The sequence below is a fragment of the Lynx canadensis genome, chromosome D2 (genome assembly GCF_007474595.2).
Source record: "Lynx canadensis isolate LIC74 chromosome D2, mLynCan4.pri.v2, whole genome shotgun sequence".
NCBI lineage: Eukaryota > Metazoa > Chordata > Mammalia > Carnivora > Felidae > Lynx > Lynx canadensis.
The window spans coordinates 78,251,036-78,271,368 of NC_044313.2; the positions used below are offsets into that span (position 1 = coordinate 78,251,036).

The window sequence follows — 20,333 nt, forward strand, 5'->3', positions numbered from 1 at the left end:
GGTCCTATTTGGAAATCTAATTGCCCTTAGTATTTTCTCTACATACACTGAGTACCAAATCAGGTGGTGTTATTTTTGTGTGTCTGTTTTCAATATGAAATAATTTAATAAACTTATGACAACAGCCTTATACTTACCAAATTTTTACCCATTTCCTTCTCTTTTCTGAATTTCCAAGACTCCTTCTGTTACTATTTTCTTGAAGAACTTCCTTTAGCCACTGTCTGTAGGCAGGTCACCAGGCAACAAATTCTGTTATCCTTTATCTGTTCCCAAGGCTATTTTTTCATATAAAGCTCACAGTAGACAATTATTTCATCACTTGAACAATTTTATGCCATATACTTCTAGCCTCGCAAGGTTTCAGAGGAGAAATCTCTTGCCATTTGTATCGGTGTTCCCTAAAAGTTAATACACAGTTTTTCCTCGAACTTCTTTCAAGAGTTTCTCTTCACTATCATGTTTTAGAAGTTTTAATCAAAACGTGTCTGTGCATTGACTTATATTAATTTATCCTCTTGTGGTTTATTTTCCTTCTTCAATCTGTACATTTATGTTTTCGGTCAAATTTGAGAAAGTCTCAAATACAGGCATACCTCGTTTTATTTTACTTTGCTTTACTGCACTTCACAGATACTGCATTTTTTACAAATTGAAGTTCTGTGGCGATCCTGTGTCCAGCAACTCTTTCGGCACCGTTTTTCCAAAAGCATTTATTCACCTCATGTCTCTGTGTCACCTTTTGCTAATTCTTACAGTACTTCAAACCTTTTCATATTATTATTGTTGTGATGGTCATGCGATCAGTCATCTTTAATGTCAGTATAATAATTGTTTGGGGTCACCAGAACCGTGCCCACACAAGATGACGAACTTAATCATAAATGTGTGTGTTCTGTTTCACCGACCAGCCGTCCCATCTCTCTCCCCGCTCCATGAACCTCCTTATTCCTCGAGACACAACAATGTTGAAATTAAGCCAATTATACCCTACCGTGGCCTCTCGGTGTTAAGTGAAGAGTCACATGTCTCTTACTTTAAATCAAAAGCTAGAAATGATTCAGCATAGTGAGGAAGGCACGTCAAAAGCCAACACAGGTCAAAAGCTACGCCTCTTGTGCCAGTCAGCCATGTTATGAATGCAAAAGAAAAGTTCTGGAAGCAAATGAAAAGTGCTATTCCAGTGAACACACGTGATAGAAAGTAAAACAGCCTGTTGCTGATGTGGGGAAAGTTTGCGTAGTCTGGACAGGTCACACCAGCCCCAACATTCCCTTAAGCCAAAGACTACTACAGAGAAAGCCCTGACTCTCTTCGATTCCGTGACAGCAGAGAGAGGTGCTCTGCAGAAGAAAAGCAGGAAGCTAGCAGAGGTTGGTTCATGAGGTTTTAAGGGAAGAAGCTGTCTCCGTGACATCACAGTGCCAGGTGGAGGGGCATGTGTTAGTGGTGGAAGCTGCAGCAAGTTCTCCAGAAGATCCAGCTGAGAGAGTTCAGGAAGGCGGCTACACCGAACACATTTTCAGTGTAGACAAAGCAGCCTTCTATTGGAACAAGATGCCGTGGAGAGAGAGGTCAACACCTGGCCTCAAAGCTTCTAAAGAAAGCCTGACTCTTGTGAGGGGCTAATGCAGCTGCTGACTTTAAACTGAGACAATGTTCATCTACCATTCCAAAAAGCTTAGGGTCATTTACAATTATGCTGAATTTACTTGGCCCGTGGTTCTATAAATGGAACAAAGCCTGCATGATGGCACATCTGTTACAACATAGTGTACTGAATATTTTAAGCCAACTGCTGACAATTATCACCCAGATAAAAAAGATTCTGCTCGTGGACGATGCAGGCCGGTCACCCAAGAGTTCTGATGGAGATGGACGAGATTAATGTTGCTTTCATGTCTGCTAACACAACATCCATTCTGCAGCTCACGCTGCAAGGAATAATTTTGACTTTCAAGTCTTACTATTTAAGAAATACATTTTAAAAGGCTGTAGCTGCCAGAGATAGTGATTTCTCTGATAGATCTGGCAAAGTAATCGAAAACCTTCCGGGGAAGATTTCCTATTCTAGATGTCAATAAGAACACTTTGTGATTCACGGGAACAGGTAAAAACATCAACATTGACAGGGGTCTGGAAGAAGGTGATTCCAACCCTCACGGATGACACTGAGGGGTTCAAGAGCTCAGGGGAGGAAGTAACCACAGACGTGGTGAAAGAGCAAGAGAACTGGACTCAGAAGTGGAGCCCGAAGACGGGACTGAATGGTCGCATCTCATGATCAAACCTGAACAGATGAGGAGATGCTTCTTATGGATGAGCAAAGAAAGTGGTTTCCTGACATGGAATCTGCTCCTGATGGAGATGCCATCAAGACTGCTAAAATGACAACAGAAGATCTGGAATATCTCACAACATAGTTGATAGACCAGTGACAGGGTCTGAGAGGGATAGACCCCAAATTTGAAAGTTCTACCTGAAACAGAATACTAGCAAACAGCAGCACATGCCCCAGAGAAACTGCTTATGAAAGGAAGAATCCACTGAGGTGGCAAACTTTGCACTATTGCCTTAGGAACTTGCCACAGTCACCCGACCTTCGACAACCACCACCGTGATGGGTCAGCAGCCATCAGCACTGAGACAGGAGCCTTCACCAGCCAAAAGTTACGACTCCCTGAAAGCTCAGATGATGGTTAGCATAATTTAGAAATAAAGCATTTTTTTTTATTCTTAATGTTTATTTATTTTTGAGAGAGCACGCGCAAGTGTGCCTGAGTGAGGGAGGGGCAGAGAGAGAGACACAGCATCCAAAGCAGGCTCCAGGCTCTGAGCTGTCAGCACACAGCGTGACGTGGGGTTCGAACTCACAAACTGCAAGATCATGACCTGAGCCGAAGTCAGACACTTAACCAACTGAGCCACCCAGGCGCCCCAGAAATAAATTATTTTGAAATTAAGGTATGTACTATTTCTTTCTTTAAATATAATGCTATTGCACACTTAATAGATTACAGTATAGTGTAAACATAACTTTCATATATACTGGGAAACCCGAAAATTAATTTACCTTGCTTTATTGCAATATTTGCTTTATTTTTATGGTCTGGAACCGACCCTGTGATATCTCTGAAGTATGCCTGTATCTGACAGAGAACTACAGTCCAGAATATATGCAGTACTCTCAAAACTCCACAGTAAAACCACAACCCAGGTAGAAAATGGGCAAAAGACAATAGAACCTGTTTCACACAGACAGCAAATACACTGATGAAAATATTTTAAACACCATTAGGGAAACACAAAGTAAAATGACAATGAGCGTTCACTACAAACCTATCAGAATTGCTAAAACAAAAAATAGTGATAACACAAATGATGGTGAGGATGCAGAGAAACTGATCACTCATACATTATTGATGGGAATATAATACCGTGCATTCATAGCAGCGTATTTCTAATAGCCAAAAACTGCAATAAAACCAGATATCTATCGATGAATGAATGGTTAAGGAAACTGTTATATATATAAAATGAGGAACACTATTCAGCAACAAAAAGGAATGAACCACTGATACACATAACTTGGATGAATATCGGAGGTATTATATCTAATGAAAAAAACCCGATTCCAAAAGGTTACGTAACATACATGTTTACACATAAATACAAATTTCTGAACTGACAGTGAGGCCACATCAGAGTAAAGGCGGTGTGGTTACAAAAGGGCAACACAAGAGGCCTTTGTGATGAGGGAACAATAGAGTATTTTGACTACAGTGGCAGATACATACAACCTACAAAAGTGACAAAGCTGTATTGTACTAAATATATACACGCAAACAAATGAAAAATATCTGGAGAAATCCGTACAAGACCTGAGGATTCTATCAACGTCATTATCCTGGATGTGATATTTATCCAATGGTTTTGCAAAATGTTACCATTAGAGAAAACTGTGTAAAGTTTTCACAAGACTTATATGCATTGTTTCTAAAAACTTCATGTCAATCTACAATCATCTGATAAGAATTAAAATTTTAAAAAATAGCAAGATGGTAGATGTTCAAATAAAAACTTACTCCAAATAAAAGCACTCAAATAGAAGGCAGAGATTATCAGACAGGATAAGAAAGTAAGTGCAAACTCTATCCTATAAAAAATTCACTTTAAATATAAAGACAAATACAGATTTTTTAAAAAAGATGGCATTAGATATACCATGCAAACACTAATCATAAAAAGCGTAACTGGTTACATTATTATAAAAAAAAAATTCAGGAAGGTAAGTTTGCCAGGAATAAGTAGAGAAATTTCACAATGAAAAAGAAGACCTAACAATCTTAATGTGACTGTACCTAACATTAGAGCTTCAGGTATATGACAAATGACAGAATAGAAAAACACAAAGTCACAATTACAGTTGGAAACCTCAACATGCCTTTCTCAAAAATGGATAAAATGGTGAAAGGGAAATTTATCATAAATACATATAATTTGCAAAACATTATCAACCAGCTCGACCTGACATTTTATTTATTTTTGCTTATTTATTTAGAAAGACAGTGAGAGCACATGAGTGGGGAGGGGCAGAGAGAGGGGGACAGAGAGAATCTCAAGCAGGCACCACACCCCCGGCATAGAGCCCCATGTGAGATCGTGACTCAAGCTGAAACCAAGAGTCAGACGCTTAACCAATGGAGCCACTAGGCACCCCGTTTTTGAGTATCTCGCCTAATAACAGCAGAATACATAACCTCTTCAAATGCGCATGGAACATTCACCAAGAAAGATAAACTTCAGAGAAATCATAAAGATTATATTCTCAGAACACAAACAAATTAAGTTAGAAATGAATAATAGAAAAGTATGTGAAAAAATACCCATATATTCAGAAATCACACAAGGCTTTTCTAAATAACCCATGGTAGGGGGCAGGACATCTCAAGGTAAATTAGAAAATATTTTTGAACTAAATGAAAATGAACACATAACTGTCCAAAATTTCTAGATGCTAGAGTGAAATTCAGAACTTTAAAATCTTATAATTAAAATGAAAATAATATCAAAACCAATGAAAAACCCAGGTTTCATTATAAGAAGTCAAAGAAAGAACAAACTAATCCCCTAGTGAGTGGAAGGATAAAAATAGTGAGTGGAAGTCAATGAAATAAAAAAAAGGATAAATAGAGAAAAATCAATGAAACCAAAAGCACGTTCTTTTGAAAAACATAATCAGGAAAACTGGTAAATTTCCTTGAAACTGATGAAGAAAAAGAGAGAAAACAAATTATCAATGTTATAAATGAAAGAGGTGACTGGTATAGTTCATACAAACATCATTCTTCATGAATACTGACACAACCAACTTTTTAACACAGTGTCTGCAAACCAAACTCACCCATGTATAAATGACAGGTCACAACCAACTGGATTTTATTCCAGAAATACAAGGTTATTTGAACATTTAAAATATATATAAATTAATCATATTAGAAAAATTTAAAAAGGAATCATATGACTATTAGATTTTGTGCTTTAAAGACCAACTGACAAAAATCAAACTCCATTCATGATACAACTCTGAGCAAACTCAAGTAGAAAACACCATTCATGGCGGACATGAGACATGCGGTGAATGACACAATGCTGTCCCCAAAGACAGAATAAGACAAGAATATCTTGTCACCAATTCTCTTCAGCATTGTAGTGAAAATGCAGAAAAGGGGGGAAAAAAAAAGATGTAAAAAGCATAAAGATTAAAAAGGAACTGCAGGAGACATGGTCATATACCATTATTAGAAAACCTTAACCAAAAACCTACCAAAATGAAGTTTGCTTATCAAGGTTACAGGAAACAAGGTCAATACACAGGGATCAACTGTGCTGCTACTGATTAACAAAGAACAACCAAAAAGTGAAAGTACATAAACAGTACTGTTTATAAGACACAGACCTAGGGATAAATCTAATAAAACACACAATATCCATACTCTGGCAATACAAAATGCTGCTTCAAGAAATTAAAGATCTAATTAAATGGAGGGAAAGAGATCATATTCATAGATCAGAAGGCTCAATATTATTAAGATGTCAACTTTCCCCAAACTGACTTACATAGTCAATAAAATCCTAAAGCAGTATTAAAACAGCCTTTCTTTTCTTTTTTTTGGAAATCGACAAGTTCATGCTGAAATGTATGTGGAAACACAAAAGACTTAGAAGGTCCAAACGATACTGGACAAGAGAACAAAGTTGGAGAATTTATACAATTTCATTTAAAGACTTATTAACAAAGGTACGGGAATACAGACAATGTAGAGAAGATAAACAGGTTAGTGAGACAGAAAAAAAGCGTCCACAGGTAGAACCCCCAAAAACATAGACACAAATACAAATAATCAACTGGGATTTTTAAGAAGGTACCAAAGTAATTCAATGGAGAAAAGACAGTCTTTTCAATAAATAGTACTAAAACAAGTGAATGTTCAAACGGAAAAATCTAAATTTCGACGCTTAACACACACTATACACAAAAATGTATTCAAAACAGATCATACACCTAAACATAGAGCTAAGGCATTTAGAAAACAGGGGGAAAATCTTTGATGCTACTGGGTCTGTAAAGATTTTTAAGAAAATATTAAAACTGATAAGCTGGATTTTATCAAAATGAAAAACTTAAAAAAAAATTTTTTTAATGCTTATTTATTTTTTAGACAGAGAGAGACAGAGTGTGAGTCGGCAAGGGGCAGAGAGAGGGAGACACAAAATCTGAAGCAGGCTCCAGGCTCTGAGCTATCAGCACAGAGCCCGATGTGGGACTCGAACTCATGAACCACGAGTTCATTACCTGAGCCGAAATCAGAGGCTTAACCGACTGAGCCCCCAGGCGCCCCATCAAAATGAAAAACTTTTTAAGAGGCCACACACTGGGGGAGAATATTCACAATCAATACAAATAAGACAAAAAACCTAACTATGAAAAGGGCAAACGATTTGAACAGATGCTTCACCAAATAAGATACACAAATGGCCAAGACGTGAAAAATGCATAACATCATTATTAGGGAAATGCAAATGAAAAGCATAGGGAAATTCCACTAGGCACATGAAAATGGCTACAGTCAAAAGTCACGGTACCAAAGTACTGGCAAAAATGTGAATAACTGCAACTCTAACACAAGGATGATGGAAATGCAAAATGTAACAAGCACTTCAGACAAGTCAGACATTACATATACTAACCTACAAACCCAGAAATTTTACTCCTCAATATTTACCCAAGAGAAATAAAAACACACCTACATTAAAATGCACAAGTTCACTGCAGCTATGTTCTTAATAATAAAAAACTGGAAACAGAACAGATAAAGAAGCTGTAATATATGCATACAATAAAATACGACTTTGCAATAAAAACGAATGTGTGACTGATAACGTGCTAAGACATGGATGCATCTCAAAATCATGCAGAATAAAAGACAGATGAGCAAGAGGATATCTTGTATAGATCCATTTACGTGAAATGATATTAAAAACATCAATCTAACCTAGTGACAGAAAGCAGATCACTGGTTGCCAGGGGCCAGGAGGGAGGAGGAAGTCCCAGGAGTGGCTGGGAAGGGGAAGGAGAAACCCTCCTGGTGATGAGGGTGTTGTCTCTCTTAACTGCAGAAGTAATACGTGTGAGTATACTCTTACTAAAATTCAAGTAAGGGGCAACAGGGTGGCTCAGTTGGTTAAGCGTCCAAATTCAGCTCAGGTCATGATCTCGGGGTTCGTGGGTTCAAGCCCCACGTCCGGTTCTGTGCTGACAGTTTGGAGCCTGGAGCCTGTTTCAGATTCTGTGTCTGCCTCCGTCTCTGCCCCTCCACCACTTGTGCTCTCTCTTTCAAAAATAAATATTTTTAAAAAATGTTTAAACAGATCTTTCTTAAAAAATATATATCCTCAAAAAACTAAAAATAGAACTACCCTATGACCCAGCAATTGCACTACTAGGCATTTATCCACAGGATACAGGTGTGCTGTTTCAAAGGGTCACATGCACCCCAATGTCTATTGCAGCACTATCAACAATAGCCAAAGTATGGAAAGAGCCCAAATGTCCATAGATGGATGAATGGATAAAGATGTGGTGTGTATATATACAATGGAGTATTACTCAGCAATCAGAAAGAATAAAATCTTGCCACTTGCACTACATGGATGGAACTGGAGGGTATTATCCTAAGTGAAATTAGTCAAAGACAAATATCATATGACTTCATTCATACGAGGACTTTAAGAGACAAAACAGATGAACATAAGGGAAGGGAAACAAAAATAATATAAAAACTGGGAGGGGGACAAAACAGAAGAGACTCATAAATATGGAGAAGAAACAGAGGGTTACAGGAGGGGTTGTGGGAGGGGGGATGGGATAAATGGGTAAGGGGCACTAAGGAATCTACTCCTGAAATCATTGTTGCACTATATGCTAATTTGGATGTAAATTTATACACACACACACACACACACACATACACATACACAAAATAAAACTCAAGTTGGATACTTAAATAGGGTATATTTAACCATATTTAAATGACTGCCCAGAGATGATTTTTTTAAATTTTGAAACATTATTGTTTTAATAATGAAACTCTTAAAATTTTGAAAATCACAGACAGGAAAATAGACATTATTGCTACAGTTACATAATCATATATTATGCTTTATTAAAACAAATCAACTAAAGCATATGTATAAATATAAAAACCATGCATCTGAAGACAAAAACAAGTTACAAAACACGTGTTCCCACCGATACCCTAACAAATCAATCACACACACACACACACACACACACACACACACACACACATTAAAATATTATTGTAAAAGTAATGAGACATGGATCAATATTAACTAAATCGAGAAAAGTGCTGAAGGTGGAAAAAGTTATAGGGTATGGGATAGTTTTGAGGACGGTATGCAGAGAATTCAACTATTCTCGTAGTACATTACTTCCAACCTGCAGCAGGCACACAGGCACACAATGGTTATGCTATTGCTCATAATTTGACACACATAGGAAATATGTCAAGTTTCTCCCCCCTGGAAAGACAGGCTATAATTGGGTCAACAGGCTTGAATTCAAGCAACAAAGCTAAGATGCTCTTCCTGTAAATTTGAACTGGGGCACAAAGGTCATATGCCCTAGAGTACTACAGAGTATACATTCAATGTTATTTCTGGTTCCAGAACCTACGAAGAGGAAGCAGACACATCCTTCAGACTGCCCCTGGCTGGTTGGCGGTGTACATTCTGGGCTGGGCCAGTCCACGGTGGGAACCCCTATAGTAGATCCCAGGAGGAACCAGACCATCACACATTATTTGCAGAGGTAACAGCATAGTTGGGGGGCGGACTAATCAAAAACATACGATGGCTCATGATAGGGAATGTCACGGGGTGACACGTGTTTCTCCAAAAGTGAAATCAGAGACTGAGAAGATTATTCTGTTTATTTGTTCTTTTCAAAAAGCTTCACATTGCATGGTTAGTATTTTTATAAATGTCTACCATCAGCTTTATTTCTATTAAAGAATTTTGAGATCAGAGAAAAGCATAACTTTAGGGATAAGAGATCTAAAGGAAAATTTCTGTCCATATTTCCTAAAGACATACTTCCTTCAATACAATCTTCAGATATAATAAAGTCTGAATTTTGTTAAAGCCTGTACATTCAAAACACGTTTAGGACTTCCTCTCACTATCAATTGTGTTGCTCAACAAAGGGCATTTCTGATAAAGTTGCTCAACTACGTCTGCTGCATTCTTTGGGTATCCCCCCTATTACTCCTCTGACCTACAAATGAGTACAACTTGTGGGCGAAGGTCTCAAAAAAAATGTAAGATGCTGACAGTTTTTCCCAAATGTGGTCTGATTACTAATGGCCAAATTCTGGAAGAACATTTTCATATCTTTGATTGACAGGATTACCCCCTATATAAATTCTTGGTTTAATAAGCTCTAATTCATAATAAAATAATCCCCCATACTCCCTACACGTATCAGTAGGCTTTCTTCCACATGCAGTCATTTTTAGTTGTCTTATTTACATCAGATTTTCAAACATTCATCAAATTCAGAGTGTTTTCCCCTATGAGTATTCTCGTTTGCTCTGGAAGATGACTTCTGGCAAGAGATTTGCCATTCTTTACATTCTTTGAGTCACGTCCTTTGTAAATTTTCCATGGTATTTTGAGGTATGACTCACGAGAGAAAGATTCCTCTCACTGCTATATTTACTAGTTTTCTTCCTCTGTGTGTAACCTTGGATGTACTGTGATAACTGATTTCTTGGCAGTTACCTCGCACTCAATACATTCATAGGGTTTCTCTCTTACGTGTCTTCTCTGATGTACTTTGAGGCCTGAGTTGCAACTGAAGGTTTTCCCACAATGCTTACACTCATAGGGTTTCTCTCCTGTGTGTGTTCTCTGATGCTTAGTGAGATCTGACTTATGATAGAAGGACTTCCCACATTCGTTACACTTATAAGGTTTCTCCCCTGTGTGTATCCTCTGATGTACAGTGAGAACAGATTTCTCTGAAAATGATTTCCCACACTCGTTACATTCATAGGGCTTCTCACCTGTGTGAGTCCTCTGATGTGATCTGAGGACTGAACTGCAAGTGAAAGTCTTCCCACACTGATTACAGTGATAGGATTTCTCCCCTCTGTGTGTTCTCTTATGTACTATATAGTCTGGCTTAAGGTAGAAAGTTTTCCCACATTTTTTGCATACATAGGGTTTCTCCCCTGTATGACTTCTCTGGTGTACTGTAAGGTATGAATTCCTAGAGAAGAATTTCCCACATTCCTTACATTCATAGGGTTTCTCACCTGTGTGAGTTCTGTGGTGTTTAGTGAGGTCCGATTTATTGTAGAAGGTTTTCCCACATTCATTACACTTGTAAGGTTTCTCGCCTGTGTGTATCCTCTGATGTACTGTGAGAACTGATTTCTCAGAAAAGGATTTCCCACACTCGTTACATTCATAGGGTTTCTCCTTTGTGTGAGTTCTCTGATGAACTTTTAGGCCCGAGTTACGACTAAAGGTTTTCCCGCACTGATTACATCCATAGGGTTTTCCCCCTATGTGAGTTTTCTCATGTTTCGTGACATCTGACTTGTGACAGAAGGTTTTCCCACAGAGCTCACATTCGTAGGGCTTCTCCCCTGTGTGAGTTCTCAGATGTACTGTAAGGTACGAGTTTCTGGAGAAGAATTTCCCACACTGATGACACTCATAGGGTTTCTCGCCTGTGTGTGTTTTCTGATGTATTGTGAGGACTGAGTTGCTTATGAAGGTTTTTCCACATTGGTTACATTCATAGGGCTTCTCCCCTGTGTGAATCCTCTGGTGTACTGTGAGATAGGACTTATGGTAGAAACACTTCCCACATTCCTTACATTCATAGGGCTTCTCTCCTGTGTGAGTCCTCTGATGAATTATGAGGTGTGAACTCCTAGAGAAGCATTTCCCACAGGCCTTACATTCGTAGGGTTTCTCTCCTGTGTGGATTCTCTGATGTAAAGTGAGGAGGGATTTCCGAGAGAAGCATTTCCCACATTCCTTACATTCATATGGTTTCTCTCTTGGATGTATTTTCTGGTGTTTGGTGAGTTTTGACTTTTTGCAGAATGCTTTTCCACATTCGTTACATTCATGGACTTTGTCTCCTACGTGTGTTCTTGGAGTTATATTAAGAACGGACTTCTCCCAGAAAGGTTCTCCCAAGTTGTTATATTCAAATACTCTATCTCCTGTGTCAGGGAAGTCTGATCTCCTATTGAAACTAACCACTCTATCAATGTACTCATAACCCTTCACCTTTAAATGAACTCTAGGTTTCAAGAGGGAGGACTTCTCAAATGTTTTACCGTATTCATTAAACTCATGAAGATTTTCCATTCTTTGTGCTATCTTACAGACTACGAGGGTTGCATTATTACAGAACGTTTTATCAAATTCATTATGTTCACGAGGACTCTCTCCTATACAAGCTTGGTTATATGGGACAAGTGCCTTCTCATGGAACTCTTTCCCGTATTCCTCATATTCCTTATTCCTTTGAATTAAGCATTGTTGTACATTTTTAATTTTCTGATATGGAATGAAATCTTCATTACGACTTACATATTTTTGATTCTGAATGAATTCACAAGGTTTCTCCCCCATTTGAGTTTTTTCAGGGTTACTATGAAGGAACAATTTCCCACATGGATTGAGGTCATCAGGCTTCTTACTTAAATAGTTTTTCTTATTAATAATTAATTCTGAAATACATTTCAAATTCATACCACATGAGTCACATTTACAGGGTATTTTTATGGAAGGAATGCTGTCTGTGCTGAAATTAAAAATGTTTCCTAATACATTACCTCTGTGTACAGTCAGTGTTTTGTTGTTGATAAATGGAGCCTGCCAGAAATGTCTGTGCTGGATTTCTTGATTCTGTTCTAGTTGGTTATCAACTCTGCAGACTTCTAGAAATGAAGGAAAAAAACAAAACAAAACAACCACAACAATCATAAGTAACGAATCTTATGGTAATTATGATGAAATTACACTTACAAACAAATGCCCTTTTACACAGTTGACTTAGTTTTATGAAATAAGACAGATCCAAATAGTCGTGTTGCCCCATCCTTTTGTATCAGAAGAAATAAAACCTGACAGGGTGGAAAAAGGGGGATAGAAACTTATAACAAACACAACTATATTTGGCAATTTACAAATATGTACTTCAAGACTTCATATACACAGTAGAAATAAATATAAAGCACGGTGAAGAAAAGGAAACAGTCATTGAAAAAAAAGGGGGCTGATCTAGGAATGGGAAATACAGAGAACTAGAGAGGCCCTAAAGAAGTAGATGAGAATGCCCTAAAGAGGTACCAGAGGGATGATCGGATATTCTGAAGGATCAGACTTTAGGTAATTTTCTTCCCATCCTTAAATTGTGCACCTAAATTCTATGGTTTACATGTTTCCAGTTTCATCCCCTTCTTTTTAAAATTACCTCTGTTTTGGGGTGTCTGGGTGGCTCAGTTAAATGTCTGACTCCTGGTTTCAGCTCAAGTCATGATCTCAGTTTGTGAGTTCGAGCCCCACATCAGGCTCTGTGCTGACAGCATGGAGCCTGCCTGGGATTCCCTCTCTCCCTCCCTCTCTTTCTGCCCTTCCTCCAGTCTATCTCTCAAAATAAATAAACTTAAAAAAAATTTTTTTAATTATGTCTATTTTGTTACACGTTAACTTATTATACTGTCAATGCCAAATTAAATCCCCAAAACACCGATTTCTTTGTGCTTATGAAAGGACTCCTGTAACGTAGCTTCTAAGTTTCCCTCCAGTCATGTTACTTACAAATGTCGACCAGGAAATATGAAATCAGATGAGAAAGAAGGCTGAAATGACCAAATCCATCAACTGTTTTTAGTTGTGGTATATTCAGCTTAGTCTCAGAGTTTGTTCAAAAGGGAACCTCTGCTATCACCAGATGCTAGTTTTCCCCCATTTTAAACATGCTCTGATATAACAGTAATAATTTTTTCTTGACACTCAGATCTCTACCTTTCTTGGTTTTATTCATAACCATGGAAGACCTGACCTAAAACACTAAAAGATATTTATTTACCCTAAGAATTCTCAGCCATACTTCACGTTACCTTCTTGCTTAGTACATACAATGTAAAACCTATTCACAGCCCATTGTCTCCAAGTGCCATCACAGCAAACAGACTGCAGTTATAATTCTGGGGTGGGGGGGGCACTTTTTACTAACAATATACATAATTAGTTGTTGTTCAACTAATCACTTCACAAGTCCATAATAAATGTCTTCTTTCTAGAAATGCCAGACTATTAATTTGCCAAAACTTGTTCAAGTTCAACCAAGACTTTTCACTCAGCGAGCTTACATTCCCACTTTGGACTTGCTCACAACTTCATTCTTCAGGAAAATGACATGTCTCGTAATTCATATGTCTTCACAAACTTCTCTACAATTTCAAGTCCCACATACACTGAAATTTAAAATCAATCACATTCTATACATCTCATTCTATCACATTAGATTATACTCCCTTGAAACATAAACATACCCTGTTAATTGCTGAAATTTAGAATACTCAGTAGTCTTTTTTTCTTTTTCCAACCGCAAACTATGGTATCAGAAGTATTTATATCTGATTTCCTCTAAATTCATCTGAGTGGATTCTGAAAGTAATGGTCCTTAACAAGTGGTGTGCTTTCCAAAACAAAGATCAAGTTTGTTCTTGATCAAATTTATAATTTTGGACGAGAATCTACAGGTTTATAACCCAACATGTGGGTTTAGAAATTAATTTCTCATAGTACTTTCTGAATGAATGTATATAGGCTCTCTCACTCAGTCACAGTTAATGAATTAAGTAATGATCCAATATCTACTCTATGTTATATAACAAAAAAAAAGTATGCTCTCAGAAAAAATTATAATCCAGATAATAGCTTCATTCAAAATCCATACACCATCAGGAACCAGGTTCTACAGCAGATAATGTAAACCAAAGCAATGAAGGAACATTTTACATTACAAAAGGTGTGGAAAGCTGAGTGTAAACTTAAAATTCATGACGATGATATTCACAACAGGAACAGTAACAGACCGTTTCCATGAGCCAGGTACTGTTCCATGTACTCTTCATGTATTAATTCACAAGAATTAGCAAATACATTAGAAATGAAATGTGACATTGTAGGGCAGGAAAGCATATCTGGGGGTAAAACTCAGGAAGAAGGATTAAATGGGAGTTTAGCACCAGTTCTGTGCCACACAGATGAGATGTAGCCACATTTAAGGGTCATTAAATGAGGAAAACTTAAATTTGCTATATTACATATTGTGGAAAATATAACTCAGGATATTAACATGATAAATCAGATGCTTTGTGGGGCAAAGTCTAATTTCATTTAGGAATTAGACCATCAAAGAGTAAAACAGTATGCCCAAGTGTTTTGGGGGATGTCAGTGCAAAATGAGAATATAAAATAATTTGCAAAGTTTACAAAATAACAACAATACTGATCTAACATTAGGAAGGAAGGAAGAAGGCAGAAAAATAAAATACTATGACGGTCAGTTGTAAGAGTAGAAGACTCAGAGAATGTAACAAATGAAGTGGGGAAAATCTACGATTTGTAAATGCTAATTGTAATATTAGTTCTTGTCACACTGAAGGGATCGGGATATCCTACCCAGGACGTCCTACACACAGGCAAGTAGAACGCTGAATGTTGAGTGGGCAAAAGATGAAGATAGAAACATGGACTTCTCAGGATAAACGAAAACCTGGTATCTTAGCCATAGGAAGGTATTACCCTATTCTGAAGATCCAATTTGACAAGATGTCTTTTAACAGATAAATTTAGTCGGTTCGATGCTGATTATCGAAATGTTGCAAAGTCCTCTCTTGCATTTTACTTGGTACTTTACATTGGCCACAGTTATCCATTCTATTGATTTTCCTTTCCTTTTTGGGCTAATTTTGTATCTTTTCTGTTTCTTCTTTACAACTTTGAAAGTTACACACACTGGTTTCTCAGCTTTAGGTGGCTTTCTGTTAATCTTACCATAAATACTTAACTTAAAATCTGAAGTAATTCAAAATCTTGAACCTCTTTTTCTGAATAAAAGAAGTATCAAACTCAGTTTGACCACCCCTCACCTCATTTATATGCAGTTATTGTTTTGCAGATCAAAGTGTCTTTTTTAGTCCCACACATTAGATATCTTCATCATTTTATACACATTATTGTTCAGATTTACCTGGATGTTTTCTAATTTCCTATCACTAACTGCTCTTTCTCTCATCTCCAGCATCCTTTTGGGGATCATATTCTCTTTTCTAGTAGTATCTCCATTACAATTTTACAATGAAATTACACAATAAAAGGTACGGCTTCTATCGTTTATTTCAGGATCAACCGAAGTTTTACAATATGCTCCGACAAGAACTCTCCCGTTGACTAATAAACCTTAGTTAGGCTCCACTGAGCCCTGTTCTCAACTAGGCCTTTCCATGTTTATCCATGCTGAATTCGGTTCTAGCAAGAGTCCTTTTAAGTCAGTCTAGTGGGAAGCCCCTCACCCTTGATATCTGATCAAGTTCCTTATTCCCTGCCCTTGATGTGCCTGGTCTGCACTTAGCAAGAATCCCCCTACCCCTGATGTCCCTCTTAGTACTGTTCTATCCAGTGATCCCCCCAGATTGTTGGCTATAAGTCCCTAGCTACCTTAGCAGTGTTTGGAGTTGAGCTCAGTTTTACTGAAGCTTCTCACTTACTATTCCCATAGCTATTGAATAAAATCTGTATCTATCACCTTTAGCTGGAGTCTGGCTTTATTCCTCTTTGAAATAGCATCACCTCAGTCAACTGCTGCATGAGGAACAGGAGCAGAGAGGTAAACCCTCTGTGACACAGGCTTGGAAGGGCGGCTGAAAATGCAGCACAGACACTGATGAAATTCTCCTGACACAGGACAGTCAAGGACTATGGAACACAATCAAATACAGCCACACATAAGTAACTGCAGTCCCTGCCAAAAATAAAGGATGAAATATATCAAACCACAAATTTAAGAAACAGAAAGCAGGGGCACCTGGGGGGCTCAGTCAGTTGAGCATCTGACTCTTGACTTTGGCTCAAGTCATGATCTCACAGTTCTCGAGTTCAAGCCCCACATCGGGCTCTGCGCTGACGCGCGGAGCCTGCTTTGGATTCTCTCTCTCCCTCTCTGCCCCTCCCCCACTCGTGCTCTCTCTCTCAAAATAAACTTAAAAAAAAAAAGAAAAAGGAAACTGAGAAAACAGCAAGGAATACCCAGAAAACCTCAAAATCAAATCAAAGCTAAACAGCTGAAAACCAAAATGAAAAGAAAATCTTGAAAGCAACAAAACAGAATATTAAAGAAGAACAAACACTTGAAAATCACAGGAGGAGGGGGCGTTAAGCCAGAAGAAAATGAAGTGAATCTTTCAAGTATGTGCAGAAATGAGTGTCAACGCAGAATTTTGTATCTAGAGAAAACATGTTTCATAAATGAAGAGGAAATAAAGGCTCTTTGGACAAATAAAAGTGGAGAGAATTCACTGCCAACACATCCATGTTGTAAGAAATACTAAAAGGAGTATTAGAAAGAGTAAGCTGCACAAAGAAATACAGTGCTAATGGTTTAAAAAAAGAAAGTAAATAAAAGATGCCTTGTGGGGTTTGAAGTAAAATATCACATAGAATGGGAGGAACAGAAGTATATTGACATAAGATTGCAAAGCTACATGTAAACTAGTATGTCATTTGAAATCAGACTGATAAATTAAAGATGTTGTATTCCATAGGGCAAACACTTAAATGATTGAAATATTCTTATTAAAAAATAGAGGTTTTCACACTAGGTAAAATAGACCCAACCATACGGGTCTTTGAATGCTATCGGTAGAAAATCCACTCTAAATATAAATAGGCTAAAAGTTAAAAGATGGAGGGGTACCTGGGTGGCTCAGTTGGTTAAGCCTCCACCTCTTGATTTCAGCTCAGGTCAAGACATCATGGTTCGGGAGTTCAAGCCCAGAGTTGGGCTCTGAGCTGGCAGTGTGGAGCCTGCCTGGGATTCTCTCCCTCTCTTTCTCTCTGCCCCTCCCCCGCTTGTGCTCTCACTCTCAAAATAAATAAATCAACTTAACAACAAAAAAAGTAAAAAGATGGAAAAAGATATACATGGAAACGTTAATTAAAAGAAAGGTGAAGGTACTATGTATGCGTCTTTCTTTTTTTGCCTCCAGCATTCTGACTAAAAACTGAGGGTTCCTGTGACTAGCCAGCCCACCTCAGGTTTGATAATTTGCTACAACAACTCACAGAACTCAGAAAACAATTTACTTATTTATTACTAGTTTATTATAAAAGATTCAACTCTGGAACAGCCAGAAGGAAAACACACATTGGCAAGGGTTTGGGACGTGAGCGGTGTGTGAGCGTGTGAACTCTGGGCACGCAACTCAACACTCCTCAAACTCTGTTGTTTAGAAGTGTTTACGGAGGTTTCATTGCCCAGGCTTGAATGATTAAATCACAGGCCGCTGGTGGCAGCCAGCCCCTTGCTGAAGCGGTCTAGTGGCCCCCAGCATCCAGTCAGCCCAGTATACCAAAGACCCTCTTCTCATGCCAGAGACCCCAAGGGATTATGGAGCCGTGTGTACAAGGAATCACATATGAAGTTCAAAATTTTGTTATATTCTAGCCTCTGTCACTACCTAAAAACTGCAATAGACCCCCACAGTTTTATCTGAATGAAATTCAAATTTAGCAGCATGGCTGAGAACATCAAGATCAAGTTCATGCTGAGGTCTCCAACTTTACTCCATGCTGTTGCTCACTGCACTTGCCACGCCAGAGCCACACCAGCCATCCTACCGTTGACCCGACAAGTCAAGCGCGCTCCCCTCTCTCTCAGAAAATGCTCTTCTCAGGGATCACATGGTTTAGGTCCTTTTCAACTAAAATTCTGAAGAAGCCACCTGGGCCACTTGGCTTAAACAGTCCACCTATCCCAAATGCCCTCGATCACATCACCTCACTTTCTTATCTTTAAAACCCTTCATAATGGGGCGCCTGGGTGGCTCAGTTGGTTAAGCATCCGACTTCAGCTCGGATGATCTTGCGGTTCATCCGTTCGAGTGCTGTGCTGACAGCTCAGAGCCTGGAGCCTGCTTCCAATTCCGTGTCTCCCTCTCTCTATGCTCCCAACTCACGTGTGCGTGCACGCAGGGGCTCTTTCTCTTTCTCAAAAATAAACATTAAAAAGAAAATTAAAAAAAAATAAATAAATAAAACCCTTCATAGCATTCAGCATGACCTGAAATTATAAGATTAAATTATTTGCACCCTTGTTTATTGTCTACTTCTTCGTCTATGGTCCTTACCTCTATGCCTCCCTCCTGAATCTAAGCTCCACGAAAGCAGAATCCTTGATGTATCTTTGATGTATCCCAAGCTTTTAGGAGAGCATTAGTTAAATGTTAGCTGGAGGTGTAAACTTCCTGAATGCCTATTTTAGCAAGGCACTGTGATTTGTACCTTGCCTCATCTGATGCTCGTACGTATTGTGACAAAGGTCTTACTATTGAAATATACAATGAGGAAACAGAGGCTCACAGAGGTTAAGTGACTTGTCTAAGCTAATAAATGGCTTACCTAGGATTTGTGGAGTAGGTGTATGAATATCAAAGCACACTTCAGAGCAAAAAGTTCTACGAGAGATAGAGACATCATCATAACGGGGTCATCTCATTAAGAGAAGAACATAAAAATCCTCATATTTATACACTTAATAATATTCTTAATGATTCTTTAAAAAAAAGTTTTTTTAATGTTTATTTTTGAGAGAGAGAGAGAGAGAGAGAGAGAGAGAGAGAGAGAGAGAACAAGCAGGGGAGAGGCAGAGAGAGAGGGATCCACAGTCTAAAACAGGCTCCAGTCTCCGAACTGTCAGCACAGAGCCCAACACGGGGCTCGAACCCACGAGCCGTGATATCATGACCTGAGCCGAAGTCGACGCTTAACCAACTGAGCCACCCAGGCGCCCCAATAATAAATCTTTAAATAGATAAAGCAAAACCTAACAGAACTGGAAGGAGAAATAAATGAATACAAAATTCTAGCTGGAGACTCGAACGGTGCTATCTCACTGTGTCACTGACAAAGCTTTTGAGTGTTCTAGCCCCAATCCCATCTTGCCATCAGCCCAGTGACTTTTAGTTTACTGCTTCATACGGAGCAGTGATTTTTCAGGAATGCACATATCGTGTTATAACAGGTGTATTCATACACCTTCATTTCTCTCCACTTGTTTTTAGCCTCCTTTTATCTACACAGACACCCAGCCTTTGTGTTGCCCAGATTTGCAACTGGTACATTCTCTTCTGTCAGCTAGCTCCCACAATTGCTTTAATTAGTTCTTCAGTTAAATTCAAAGCCCACCACTAGTCTTTTTACCATGCTTTCTTTCTGTCACTCCTTGGTTACCTGATACTCATTCTCTAATAGAAGCTTCCAGGAACAATGATCCTAGGGTTCTTGCCTATTCGAAAAAGATTTGTTCCTCATTAAAGAAGATCTTCTTAAACGGGTATAATACTGTCAATGGAACACACTACGTATTTTGTAGTAACTGCTGTGCTAATTCTTACCTACAGATTTAACTATGGAAAAGTCTGAAGCTAGTTGGA

General features: G+C 38.3%; 1 protein-coding gene across 2 annotated transcripts in view; it reads right to left on the reverse strand.

Moving 5' to 3' along the window:
- Positions 1 to 9,606: 9,606 nt before the first annotated feature.
- LOC115527634 (zinc finger protein 260-like) overlaps positions 9,607 to 20,333 on the reverse strand; it is a 28,605-nt gene continuing 17,878 nt past the window's right edge. For both annotated transcript variants that reach the window (XM_032595234.1, XM_030335404.1), the window contains one exon: positions 9,607 to 12,548. In XM_032595234.1, coding sequence (XP_032451125.1) covers positions 10,303 to 12,548 — 2,246 coding nt within the window. In that variant the 3' untranslated portion in view covers positions 9,607 to 10,302. The remainder of the gene's footprint in view (positions 12,549 to 20,333) is intronic.